This window comes from Tinamus guttatus, unplaced genomic scaffold, assembly GCF_059628265.1.
Source record: "Tinamus guttatus ecotype Peru unplaced genomic scaffold, ASM5962826v1 Tinamus_guttatus_pri_ptg000180l, whole genome shotgun sequence".
In the NCBI taxonomy this organism is placed as follows: Eukaryota; Metazoa; Chordata; class Aves; order Tinamiformes; family Tinamidae; genus Tinamus; species Tinamus guttatus.
In genome coordinates this window covers 1,974,489-1,988,114 of record NW_028288714.1, presented here as the reverse complement: position 1 = coordinate 1,988,114, position 13,626 = coordinate 1,974,489, and the positions used below count along the sequence as shown (strand labels likewise).

General features: G+C 38.1%; 1 protein-coding gene across 1 annotated transcript in view; it reads left to right on the top strand.

Moving 5' to 3' along the window:
* Positions 1-13,626, top strand: part of DZIP1 (DAZ interacting zinc finger protein 1) — a 32,557-nt gene that overhangs the window by 17,807 nt on the left and 1,124 nt on the right. The window contains exons 11-18 of the mRNA XM_088523346.1: positions 3,839-3,898; positions 6,896-7,041; positions 7,378-7,573; positions 7,967-8,096; positions 8,311-8,361; positions 9,067-9,269; positions 10,172-10,302; positions 13,179-13,350. Coding sequence (XP_088379472.1) covers positions 3,839-3,898; positions 6,896-7,041; positions 7,378-7,573; positions 7,967-8,096; positions 8,311-8,361; positions 9,067-9,269; positions 10,172-10,302; positions 13,179-13,350 — 1,089 coding nt within the window. The remainder of the gene's footprint in view (positions 1-3,838; positions 3,899-6,895; positions 7,042-7,377; positions 7,574-7,966; positions 8,097-8,310; positions 8,362-9,066; positions 9,270-10,171; positions 10,303-13,178; positions 13,351-13,626) is intronic.

The window sequence follows — 13,626 nt, the reverse complement described above, 5'->3', positions numbered from 1 at the left end:
GGAAAGGGGCTCCTTCTGATTTTGATTCAGTTGAACTAAGATCTGAATTACTCGTTGAAGTTACCGGTGTCTTTTCATTGATTGTAGAAGGAATCTGAGATGACTAGACTCATAATTTAGATGCCTGAAGACCTTTAAACCAATGTCCAAAATTGGTCATATTTAAAAATATTGTTTTAAAGTTAATGTTATTATAAACATATATTCAGACTGCTTTTGTGCAGCATATGACTTTCCTTTGATTAGTTAGAAGGCAAGTTTAGGGAGCTCATTGATTCAGAATGGACTGTTAAAACGATGGGTACCACAGATGAAGTCTGGCAGCTCTTTAGGTGTGAAATCAAAAGAATATGAAAGGACTGGGTTGTATTTATAACCATGCCTTACATCCTTGTCATGTCAGAGTGCCACTAGATAAGAACAGGCAATTAATACATGATATGCTTGAAATACACATGGCCTGCATTTAGTAAATATATTTTCCTATTCCACCTGCAAGCAATTTGTCTTCAGAAACTATTTTAAACAGATATTTAGAGGTATGTACAAAAGCAAGTATTCAGGGGCATCATTATTTTAGCGTTATAATATCCACTGAAGAATTTAAGGCAACCTGTACTTTTGATGACAGGCATTAGCTGGCAGAAAAGATATTCTGGAGATTGTGGAGGAAAAACTCCATCATTGTGAAGGCTGAGCTTAGCTAGGGCAAGCATCAGTGTGGCTACGTTCAGGGCAGCACCGGCCAGTGAGGTATGATTGTGGTTGAGTTAAGATGGAGACCCAAGGAAGGGCTGGAGATTAGAGTCAGGGAACAAAATAACGAGTTTCACCTGGACTCCAGGGTAGGCCAAGCTCTGGTTCTGCTGGTCCTGTGGTGGTGCAGAGGGGGTGACTGTGTGGCACCTCCTGTCGCCTTCCTTGCCGCAGCTTCCTGGGCTCCTTGTGCAGTAGGCAAGAAAGCGCTTTGGGTGCTCATTGGCTGTGTCCCTCTGGAGCGGGGAACTGAGAAATGCCTTGGAGCAAGTGACTCAAATGCAGGTGTGAGTCCAGAGGGAAGATAGTTGCTTGTCTAGCTTTCACATTCAGGCTGGGACTAAAGCAACAAATAAGATTCTGGACCACAAGGTCTGATGTTGAGGGTGTTGCTATGGAGCAGAGCCCGCAAGGGTCAGCCAAACTAGATTTACAGCAGGTGATTAACAGAAAGGCAAATGTTGATAGTCAGATTTAAAAGATTCCAAAGAAGCAGATTGTTAATATTAGAATGTTTTGCGTATGTACTGCTGATTTCAAGGATGGCTGAGTGCACTAAGTCGAGAGCTAAGAGGTCTGATCAGACAGCTAGGAGCAACACTTCCCTGACAAACATAGGTCCTTAGGAGCTTGTCTCGCCAGCCATCTATTTAACAGCGGAGATGTGAACCAAGCTGGTTTCATTCGCATTGGCTTCCAAACTGACAATTAATAAATTTCTCTTAATATATGTGCACAGCAGGAAGAAAGAAAAGATCTACTTTCATTGGAGTAACTGCCATTTCTAGAGGTTCCACTCCCCCATGTCTCAGGATTTGATGTCATCTGTCATGAGGCAGTGAACAATGATTTTATTTACAGCAGTAATATGGTTTTGGCTTTTGCTACTGTAACTATCCTTTTATTGATTTAAAATTCCTTTGCTTCTAGTATATTGAGGAAGAGAAACACCGTTCTGACATCAGCAGACTATTTTCAGGTCTGAATTTGGAGGATTGGGCTTTCCCTGTTACCATTAAGTTACCCAACAAGGGCTCGCGCTGAGATGAGTCAGCTGCTTTAAGCAGATTGCATTTGAGTAAAGTACAGGTAGAAGGTTTACAGTTTAAATCCAATTACACGGTAACCAGCCAGCTCTGTGGCAGTTCCAGCCAACAGGCTCTGAGGCTATACTCATGTAAGTAAATGAAAACTCAAGTAAATGAAATCTCCTCAGGAACATCCCTCATGCACTGGAAGCTCTGTCCTTCAACACAGGCTGGCTCCAGTCTTCTGGTGGTGTTCCCAAGCTGTCCCTGCCTACTCTTTGGACAAATGTTGGTTGTCGCAGAGCAGTAACGTGTCCAGAGCAGCCTCAGGAGTTCAGCTGTGTGGAGGGTCATATCCCACCGCCCAGGGCTGCTCTGGCCACTGTTTAATTTATAGCCTTAGAGACTAAAAGATTAGAAGCCCATATATCAGTGAATCTCTCAGAGTTTTGTTTTTAAGATCCCATAAAATATACTGATTTTCACATCTTGTTAGCATCTTTTGATGATACAATAGCTTTTTTTTTTCTTTTCCCCAAAAGACTTTTATTTAGTGCAAAGTATATAGCAGTAAATCTTAAATCTTACAAGTTGCCTGAGAAAGCAGGCCAAAGGCTGGATGTAGCTGCAAGAATGGAAGGCATAGAGAGAACAGTCACTATAGCGAAATATTCACAACAGACTTTTTAGTCCCTTCACATTGGGAACATTAGAGGTATGACAAGAACTGTTACTTAGCCCCAAGTGCTCATTTCACTCTGTGCTCATACAGTGCTTCCCTAAATGTACCATGTTGTACAAAAACCACTGAAGAGCAAGCAAGTTTACTGGAATGCCACTTGCGCTTCTGCCACCAACAGAGTATAATAGCCATTTGTAGGGCCAAAGGATTTTTGTGAAGTTTGAGGCAAATGTGCAAGTCAAACTAATATAAGAGAAATTTTCTAAGTACTGGCCAATGAATTGTTTTTTCCTATACTGCCAGCAGTTGAATGCTGAAAGTATAGTTTGCACATTCTTCTGCCTTTGTCATAAACCCCAGAAGAAACTCAAGTTCTAATTTTTGCTGAAATGAATTCACTAATGCAAAATGAATATTAACATTTAAAACCTTCGCTTTTATTAATCTACATATAAATGTTTTCATTCACTCCTCTTACATCTGTTTTTGTAGGTCTATAAAGACTTAAAAAGAAATTGTGAAGAAATTGTGCTGTGACTTCATTTGTATAAAAGCAATTGTGCCTGATGGCCTGGAGAATAATAGCTCCAGTGTGCTTAGAAAGCTGTTTGCAGCAGAGGGCATTTCAAGATCTTTTTAAGCATGTGACAAAACTGAAGCTCGGTATAGCAGAGTCGCTGAAGATTTTTTAAATTGTCCTTATTGAAAAAAAAGGCTCTACTCTTGAGTTTCCTAATATGCTCATATGGTTTCTCTCTCTCTAGCCCATATGGACTTTCTACTTAATAATTTTCTAGTTTGATGATTTAACTCATATTTTTTGCCTTACATTTCTGAGGAATTCTCCATCCATCCATTTCATTTATCTTTTTCAATCTATAATACCAATATAGACATAAACAGTATTTTAAAAACATGTTTTAAAGTTCAAATGCCTCCTGGAGAAATGAATGACAGTATTCATTTACTTAATCTGAGGTGGCCTTATCATTTTAGATATATAAAATATCCTGCCTGGCCTCTGGGTGCTCTTCCAGAAGGACACAAGTTTTCTGTAGGTTCTGTATCTTATCAGGCAGTGTTGTGCAGATGATTATGACACTGTGACATATCTCAGATTATACTAGACACCCGTGTTTAGGTGTCTGAATCACTCCCAAAGCGATACTAGGGTCTGCCCTGCAAGAATTTTGCGCCAGGGTAGTACTTAGGACTGTGAAGAGTCATGTGCATTGCCTTCTTGATTGCTAAGCAGGTTGTCAGCAACCAGGAAAATCGACATCAGTGTGTTATTTTGCTCAACTTTCCCACTCTGGACCTTGACCTTCTTCTGTCCTGTTTGTCTGGTGTTCCTGTTCTTCCTCGTTATTAGAGCAGGCACCCTTGGTTCATATGCTGGAGCCCATAGAGGAGCTTTCAGAAGAGGAAAAAGGTAATGGTTGATTCAGATCAAAAGGTAGTGGCATGTTTTTTCTTGAAAATGGAAGTGTAAATGTTATTTGATGCCTACCTTATTTCTCTCTCTGTTTGAGTTTGCTTATCTGATTTGGGTGGGAACAGACCTTGTGTGCATGTTAATTTCCGGTTTGTTATTGGTGCTTGTAAATATTATGATTTCCTTATCCAAGCTGAATGTTTTTATGGAAATCTGGAAAAAAAAAAAAACAGGAAAAATAGCCATATTATAAATGCTTAAAGGCACTGCGTATAAGCAGAACAAAAATAACTGCTGGAGAGTACCCCCTTAATAGGAAATTCTGTGGTACAATCTGGCGGTTGGTGCTGCTGCCATGTACGGTCGCTTCTTCCTCAAACTCTGTGGAAGAGGAGAGGGAATTAAGGCAGGGGAAGCGAGTTTGTGGTAACGCAGAGCTTGGTGCTGTCCAATAGTCTGCTTCAGCAGATGTTTCAGAGGTCCTCCTGCAAGTAAGGGACGTTGTGACTCCCTCCAGCCAGGGTTGCGCAGCTCTGAGTGCAATTCTGTAACCCGGGGTTTGCAGCCGTCCTCTGCTTCACCTGAGGAAAACCAGGCAAGGCCCGTTTACAGTGGTAGGACAGAAAGGGTTGGTTCATCCTGAATGGTGCTCTTTTCTTTGAGGCAACTCAAAGTTCTTATATTCAAATACCTGAATTCAGAGATATATGTAGAAATAAAAATCCCTCTCTAACCTTATAGATGGTGACTAGATATTGATGGAATGATGTTGCTGCTGTTTTGAAAACAAAAGTGTCTTTTCAATATGCCTGTGCTTGCAGAGAGATTTTCCCAGGGAAAATCCAGTGAGTGCACCATCTGAAATAAGGACTGCTCGCATTTTTGTCGTTCTTTCTGCCATTTCTCTTGCTTGCTATCTCCTGTCTTGATGGATTGTCTGCGATTCTTACGCAGGGCCTAGGGACATGCCCTGCAGTACAATAGAAAGAAAGAATGCAGTCTGAAAAGATAGACCGAGATGTTTTTGTTTTCAGTGACAACCATTTGTAAGGGAGAGTGTGAAAATTCTTGATTTGGGGGACTATTTCATAAGCTTTTTTAGCAGCTGAGGCAGAGGACCAGACTCAAGGTCGCCAAAGGTGTCAAACCCAGTTCTGTTCTTTTGTTGTTTTTTGTTTTTTAAAAAATGAATGAGAAAACTTCCTTACAAAGTAGGTCTTTCCTGCAAAGAGGATTTCACTTAAGTTAATTAGTAGGAATTAATATTATCATTAATTAGGATAATGCTGAATAGTATTGTTACCCATGTACCTATGTAATAATTATGAATTAAGCAGTGATTTTAGATGCATCCATTTTATTGCAAGGATTAACATCCGAAAGGCACAGGATTTTCAGAAAGCTCTTTGGAGCCTTCCAGGAAAAATAAGAAGTCTGAAGCTCTTGGGGAGAATTTTGTACTGCCTAATGCACCTCTTTGTGAGTGGGAATAGCTTCACAGATTCCAGCCCTGCCACTCCATACGGCCCAGTAGTCACCTCTTCTAGCACTCAGCTCTCCAGCCAAGTTGCTCTTATTGCTGGGTCTGTGCTGCCCACACAGTTCTCAAAAGCGGGTAAGACTTCAGGCAAATAATGTCCTCATCAACTGCAGATCTCCTAGTGCCACAGATGGACTCTCTTTTCTCAGTTTCAATTTCCTACAGTTCTTCTCAGGATCCATCAAGAGACACTTTCTCAAAATGATCTAATGTCCTTTATGCATTTCCTCTTTCTTTCTTTTTGGTCAATAAAAACTAAAGTTAAATTGAGCTGCTTTTTAAGTAAACACTGTTTAAAAATGGGAAAAAAATGCACATCTGTTTTGAAAGAAAACATTTGAAAGTCACAATATAAAATTGTTCCTTCAGTTGTCTCTTTGTCTGTGGGGTGGCAGAAGACACTGCTGCCCTACAGGCCATGTTGAAAAGAGATATGCTCCTGAATTTCATGTAAAAGGTGGGAGTGTGGCTTATAGTACAAGTTCTGGGATGCTGTATGCCTGCTTACCTATGATTTGCAGTCTTTGCTGACCACTGCAGAACTGCAGAAGTGTTTACCGTGGGACCAGAGACTCCTGGTTCTCTTGATATAAGACATATCCAGTAATATTTCCATCTTGCCAGAGACATTTTCCAAACAGGTTCCATGTGACAGTATTTTGCTTCCTCACTCATCTATATAGTCAACGTGCAATACTGAAGCCTGACTTAGAAATGAGTTTTTAATTTAGGTGTAGCATCTGTCTAAATGATAATTTCCTGTGTAAGAGTGAGTGTCATTACTGACACTTAAAAAAAATGAAAGAGATAGAAACTTCTTCCTCTGCTTTTATGGATGTATGGTGTCATAGGCCTGCACAGAAGAAAACATGGCCCTGAACTTTGTATTTGGAAGAGTTTTAAAGATAAGTAGTATCAGTCAGGTATATTCGGTGAAATGGTCTGCCTCAGACTAAGGATTTGTCTGTTAACATTTTTGAAAGTGCTAAGTAACTTTTGAAGACTCAGTCTCAATAAGCATTTTATCAGAGAACATTGTGTTGAGGCAATTTTGACAACAAGGCTATTGTGTTAACTAGAATTTAGCTTTGATTTGAAATAGAACTCTTAGGAAATGTAATTATCAAAGATAATCTTTCTTTATCAGAAACTCCAAGTTCAGTTCTAAAATTAGGTCTTTGTTGTTAAATACTCAGGCAAATATCTTTACGATGGTTCTGTAACAAGGAAAAGAGGTCACTTATTACGGTGAGTACTAGGTGCTGAGTTAGACATTCGAAGTAAGCTGAGGTTTGTAAGCTAGCCCCAGATTTTAAAAAAATACAGCTCTTGTGTAGGCATAACATACACACATACATCGCTGGTGTTTCTAAGAAGTGCATGTTTCAATGCAGTCTAATGTCCTGTAGATTTTTCAGATGTCTTTGAAAAGTAATTTTCCATTCTTATTTCAGAAATTGAGAAAGGTGATCATAAGACAGGTAGAAGTAACCAACATTTAATAAATGCTTTGAAGACTGATCCATCCTTAACTAAAGAATTGCGAGTTGTTTTGGAGCAAGCCCTGGAAGAGAAGCTGGAATCCTTGGGAATTAAAGCAGTAAGTTTGTCTTGAATTATTCAAAAGGAGGGAGTCTTTGCCTCGCTTTTTACTACTCTCTTCCACTTCTGCATTGTACCTCTCAAGCTCGAAACTCCAGAGCTAGATTTCCAGCTGCTACAAATCAGTGTAATTTGTTAACCTGGGAGATTTTCCATCAGTTATAGCAGTGATGGGTATGATCTCACCAGTGAGCTGTTATCAGCTTTTGTGCTGTGTGCCACAAGCTGTCCAATATTTGAATTTTTTATGGTTACTGTAAGAGTGTATATGGTTGTGGAATACAAATCCCTCCTATATTAGCCCCTTTTCTTACAGCACAATTTTTTTCTTTAGGGTGTTCGTGGTATCCCAAATGAGCGCCTAAATAGAATTTTACATGCTATTGAGTCTGCTAGAGAACACAAGCAGAAGCAAGAGCCTGACATTCAGCGAATTCGAGAGCATCTGGAACGCCAAGTCAGCTTTAGGATTGAGGAGAAATCATCATCTTGTAATAGATTTGTTTCCTGCCCTCATCTTCCTTCAGAAGGTTAAAAAAATAATAATTTTTATTTTTTAGGTTTTTTGAATCCGTTTGTATGTCTGTGACCTAAGTATCAGACTTAAAGGATTTGTAGACACTGAGTAGTTGCTTTCATAATTTTTCACATAAATATTCTGTATTGTTCTAACCAACTAAATGATTTTCTTTAAAGATTTCTTGATGTATTGTTTAATGTGGAAATCTTGGCTCTTATAATTGGCAAGATCCTCAATTGCTTGCACTGTTTTTTGGGGGAAAAAAGTTACTTTTTTTCCTTCTATTTTTGTAACACCATAATCTGTAGCAGTGCCATCTTTCATTTTAGAAATAAATCAGATTCTAATATAAAATATAGCAAACATTTTTTTCTAATACTGAGGTACATAACTTCTTTTGTAGATAAACAAAAGTTCAATCAACTGAGAATTTCCTCATCTGCAATACCACAAAAAACAGTAAAACGGCCTTCAACAGCTGTCCGCCCAGCTGGACAGAGAGCAGCTGTCACTGAGAATACATCTACACCAAAGTAAGAGATGCTCTTTCTTCTAATATTCTCCCAACTTGTAACAATATTATGGGTTTGTTTTTCTTGACTTTCCATATAGTGGATAAGGGAATTGATGTGAATATTTCCAGCTAATATTGTAAGAATTGAGCAGAGAATTCACGTTGCCTCTTTATAAAATTTGTGTGTATGCAGTTGACTACCAATCTCAAAATAATGTGTCTTATTGTTTTAGATCCAGGAAGCTTTTTGGAGATGGACTTTCCAGAAAGACATCTAGTATCACGTATGTTTTGTTCTCTCATGCTTTAGAAGAAAGCATTTTTGATGACTGGATTTTGATATGCTTGCAACACACACACACCAAAAAAAAAAAAAGATTGATAAGTGTCAATGAGGACTTATTTGATGAGGATTAATACAATATTCTGGATTCCAGTCGCATCAGATGGCACTATATATTTTTTTTTCTGGATACCAGTCAAAATGCACTTTCAAACTTGTCAAGACAGAAATAGTTTGGATCTGGTTGTTACATCTAATGACTAGCTCAGTGGTTATGTTAACTTCGGAAACCACATTGAAAAAGTCCTAAATTATTTAATCTAGCAAAATAACAGATGTTTTATAGTGGGAAGTCCTTGGTCCTGAACTTTGCTCTCCCTGCTGAACCATGAAAGGATGTCTTTGTCTGGCAAAACTTGCTACATGTCTGGGGTGTTGGTTTTGTAAAGACAGTTGCCTAGACAGAGATAACCATGCCTGTATAAGAGATTGTTTTGTGATAACTATTTCTGTTTACTTAGTAATATGACTTCTTCTAAACAGTTTTATATATACTGAGAATTTATGGAAGTTGCTGGGTGTTTTTTTCAAATAAGAAAAATGTGCATGTTACTTGAAAGAAAAATACAATGAAGTTTAACTATGTGTGTATCGGTGCAGTCACAGAAACCTGGTAAGTTCTTGGGTCTTGTGTGTTCTGGCTTAGAACTCCACCATTCAGCTCAGAGGAAGAAGTGGATGATGATGATATTAAGCAGGCTTACATATCACCAGAATTACTGCAGAAACAGTCAAAAACATCAAGCAACAATGTCAGTGCTTTTCGGATGGCTCCTGGAAAAAGTGATATGGATGGGACTGAGGAAAGCGAAATGGAGGAAGCTGAAACACCTGCCAAAACTTCAAAAGGTTTTATTTTTATTTATTTTTATTTATTTTTTTTCCAAGAAAGAAGTGTCACATGATTTTGACTAGGCTGATACTATTTCTGTGTTAGAAGACCTGCTGAAGCCAGACTGTCAAGTTTGTAGTGCATGTGCCTTTCTTTACATGAACACTTTTGAGTGCATATGTGCACTTGCTTTATTCTTTCACTAACATATTTTATAGTCCTCAGAGATGTCAGGCAGGGTTTGAGCAGTATCATGCTGTTTTATATAAATGCAGTAAAATACATGATCTCTGCTTCAGAGAGGCAGTTCAGCCTAGAACAGTTTTTCTCCACATTTTAATGATTTTTATTTTGTGAAAGACACTTTGAGGGTTTACAGTAAAGCCCCAAGCACGATTCCATCAGTGCAAGTGAGGGAGTGATAAAGCCTGCAGTGGAGGGGAGAGAGGAACAGAGAAGCTTCCTGAGCTGATTTGGCTGCTATTAAAAATGCATCATCAGTTCACATCTCAAGATGTTGGTGTTTCAAGATTATATATTCGAGATGAATTTTGGAAGTGATATGTAGGCACCTAAATATCTACTTTTGACTTGCAGAACCTATGTAATGAGAGTTTAACTTTGTAAAGTTTAGTTTACTTGCTGAATTTGCAGACTGATAGAGGAAAAATATATGTAAACTAATGTATTTTGCATCCAAATGATTAAAATAAATACACATAGAATTTAACATCATTTTAATTACAAATATGAATGAAATAATTGATTTAAAAGCATATTATTTTTAGTAGTATTGGGGGGAAGACATAGATACATATTTTTAATTATTTCTCTCAATTCAAGTGATTGCTAACAAAGAAATATCTTTTTTGCCTTACTCGTTAATGAAGATTGTCAATATATTTTTTATTAATTTTAGGAACAGTTATTCAAAAAATGACTGAGCAAGTTGGAAAGAGTCTTTCTAACCATGGAAATAAGAATAAACCAGTTGGAGGGGTTAACGTTGCACAGGCATTTGTTAAGAAAGAAGAGGTGCAGGAACTAAAGGTATCACTTATAAAGTCATTATTATTTCATTAAGTAATGGAATGAGCTCTATTTCCATTTTCTATTTACATTTCCTTCTGAGAGTCTTTGGAAGCAATGGAGAACTGTCTTCTCAAAGAAAGTTTTGGAGTTTTTGAGGGTACCTCTGCACTGTTTATAAAAGGGTGTTAGGAGTGAGCTGTGACACGGGACCTCTTCATCCACACCGCCTGGTAGCAGCTTATAGCCCCGCTGCCCTGGAGCACTGCAGCTTGTCAGAAGTTTGGGCACCATCACTATCCTTTTACCTCTAATGTTAGCAGCATAGATGCAGCTCTTCTTTACTCACTTTTCCTAGAGTCTTGTTTCTGATGGACAAAAAACTCGATTTGCTTACCTAGCTTATCTAGTATTTCAGAGTATTTTTTTTCTAGACCTTTATCTGATATGGAACTTTTACTGCATTTTCAAAAGGGGACAAATTCCATTTCTGTATATGGTCTTTGTTTTGCTCCATGTATCTACAAATCATATGCTCTCCTCAAACTGCAGGCGAAGTAGCAGGGATGTTTGTGCATTGAGTTTAGCACATGTTCACATTCAGAATGCTAACAGAGCAAGTTCTTTACCTCCTTTCAGGCTTTCCTAACGTCTACATCATCCCCTTACTTTAGAGTTTCGTAATTGGTGAGCCACATCAATGGACATTGATCTTTACCAAAAAAGTTTTTTGAATCAAAAGTTACTCCAGACCACAAATCAGCAGCAGATAGTGCTCATTTACTTCAGTTTTAGTGTTTGTTACAAAATGGACAGCCAAACAATAGTTCTGCAACCAATGAAAATCTATTTCTTTTTAAACTATACAAATAATAATTACTGAAAAGCATGTTATCCATAATAAAACTGATATCTTAGGGTGTCCTGGCAATTGAATCTGAAATTGAGATGATGAGAGTCTGATATTTTATCTGAAGAATTGCTCCTCACATAAATAGTGACACCTCTATATCAGTTTCCAGAAAGGGGTGATAATCTCAATCACCTTGAACTGTGATGGTCGGGTATTCATTTTAGCCATGTGCTTTTATTTGTCACTGGCAGCAACTACCTTGTCCATTGACCGCATGGGAGCTGCAAATCACACCAGGGGCAAAAACATCCAATCAGACCTGACTGCTGTGTATATGTGTTACTTTGTGTTCAAATATTACTTTCAAACACTCTGCAAATTCAGATGATACAAAATAACAGTGTAAAAAAATATATTTTAGAGTAAATTTAGGGGATGTGATCCACATTTTTATTGGCTTAACTGATAATAGTTATTATCAAAGCCCAGAACTTAAGTTCCCCAAAATCTTTCTAAGACATCTTGTTGTCATATGTTTTATAGAGGTCACATTTTACAGAAAATATTTTATAAACATTGTAGGGAATGTGATATTTCAGCTTGGCTGTAGCCATATTCCTGGAGTTCAGACCTACCAGATTTTTTATTGGTTAGGGTATTTCTTTGGAATAAATCTTTGAGTTAATAAAAATACATCGTAGTTTTGAGTAGTGGTGTGTAGTTACATTTGATCCAAACTATATGAGGAGTTCTGTTCAAAGGGGACTTCTTTTTTCTGTATTTTAAACTTTAAAAATTTGGGACTTTAAACTTTATTTTGGGATTTTAAACTTTAAAAATTTGGGACTGAGTGACTATTCAAAAAAACTCTCACCACAGCATTTCCGAATATGTGACTGTGTCTTTCTCAGGACCACACCCTCCAAATGTATATAATTTAGAGCAGTGAAATGTTGAATCCTGGTATGTTAATAACACAGCACACTGAGCAGATCTGTCACTTTTTGAAAATCAGACTGTAACAGTTATGAATGTGAAGAATTGAAGTATGCTACTTCAGTCTCTTCACTTCTGTCAAGACACGCTACACGTTCCTATTTGCAGACTTTTCTCTGGTATTTAGGTAACCTGCATCGTTTTCCAGGAACATCTGCCGCTTTCCTCTGTGCAGTGTAAGGACAGTCGACAGTTGATTGTAACCTTCAGAAAGTTCAGAGAAATTAGATATTAACTCTGTGAGAAAGCAGCTCTCTTGCAGCAGTCGGGCCCTCTGAAAATGGCTCACAGCCATGAACCACAGCAGACTGACAAACAGGGAAATGCTGTGGCTCCTTTTTCAGAGCTGAGACACTTACTTCTCAGGCAGACGAGATAAGAGCAGCCCTGGACTTGCAGCCTTGCTCTGTTTGACTTGGCTCTCACTTCACGAAGTCGTTATGCAAATCCGCTGCTTTACTTAAAAAATACTTGCACATGCTGACAGTGAGTCCTAGGAGGAATCCATATCCTAGCTCTGAGCACGAGGGTTCTTCTATATATTATTTTTAATTGTCCCTTTTAAGTAAATTAATTTAAAATTCAAAAGGTCTGCAATGTTAAATTTATGCAGTGTAAACAAGGAAACTTATGCAGCTATCAAACTGCCACCTTGCAAGATAACACACAGTAGCTTTAATGCAAGTCATATTTAAAGTCTAAAAGGTTTTTTGATCGTATCAGGTAAGCCAATTCCCCAGCTAAGACACCCCCTGTTTAGTTAGACATGTTATTCCACAAAAAAACCCCCCACATATTTGCCAGTTATAGAAATGGCTATTTAATTTTTGCGGTTCCTGACTTTTTAAAAAAATTACAGCTTTGCAAGCATAGTAGTGAATTAATATAATTCACGTATTTTTAAACATGTTGGGGTTAAAATGATGGTGATAGATCTCAGAGGGGCCAAGCACCACTTCTGCACTTTTCCTCAGCAGTTTCACATTGTTTGGTTTATGGAAGAACTCAAAGACATAGAGAGAAAAATGTTTGTTTTTTATTCTCTTAGTTCACAGAAGTTGATGAAGATGACTGGGATATCTCATCTGTAGAGGATGACCTTCTGTTGATGAAACCAGGGAGAGGTCAGAAGGCGCAGGCTGCTCAGAAAACCGAGGCAAATGCTGCATCCGTGGTGCACGCGTGGGGTCTTCCCAAGACAAGTGTGCCAAAAGAGGAAGGTAACAGCAGCAGGCTCTTACAGTATAAATCTTAAGCATCATACACAACTAGAGGAGAACTTGTGTAGTGTGTTGCACATTGTAAAATACCGTGCAAGAAATTACAGGAAAAGAACAAAAAGAAAAGTTGCATGTTTGTTGTTTTTCTACATACACGTGTGTGTGTGTATAAAAAGTATCTTTACCTACATACATATCCATGTTTGTGTGTGTATATTTGTGTATGTATATAAATATATAAAACCACAAATACATATGCCTGTAAATACACAACAC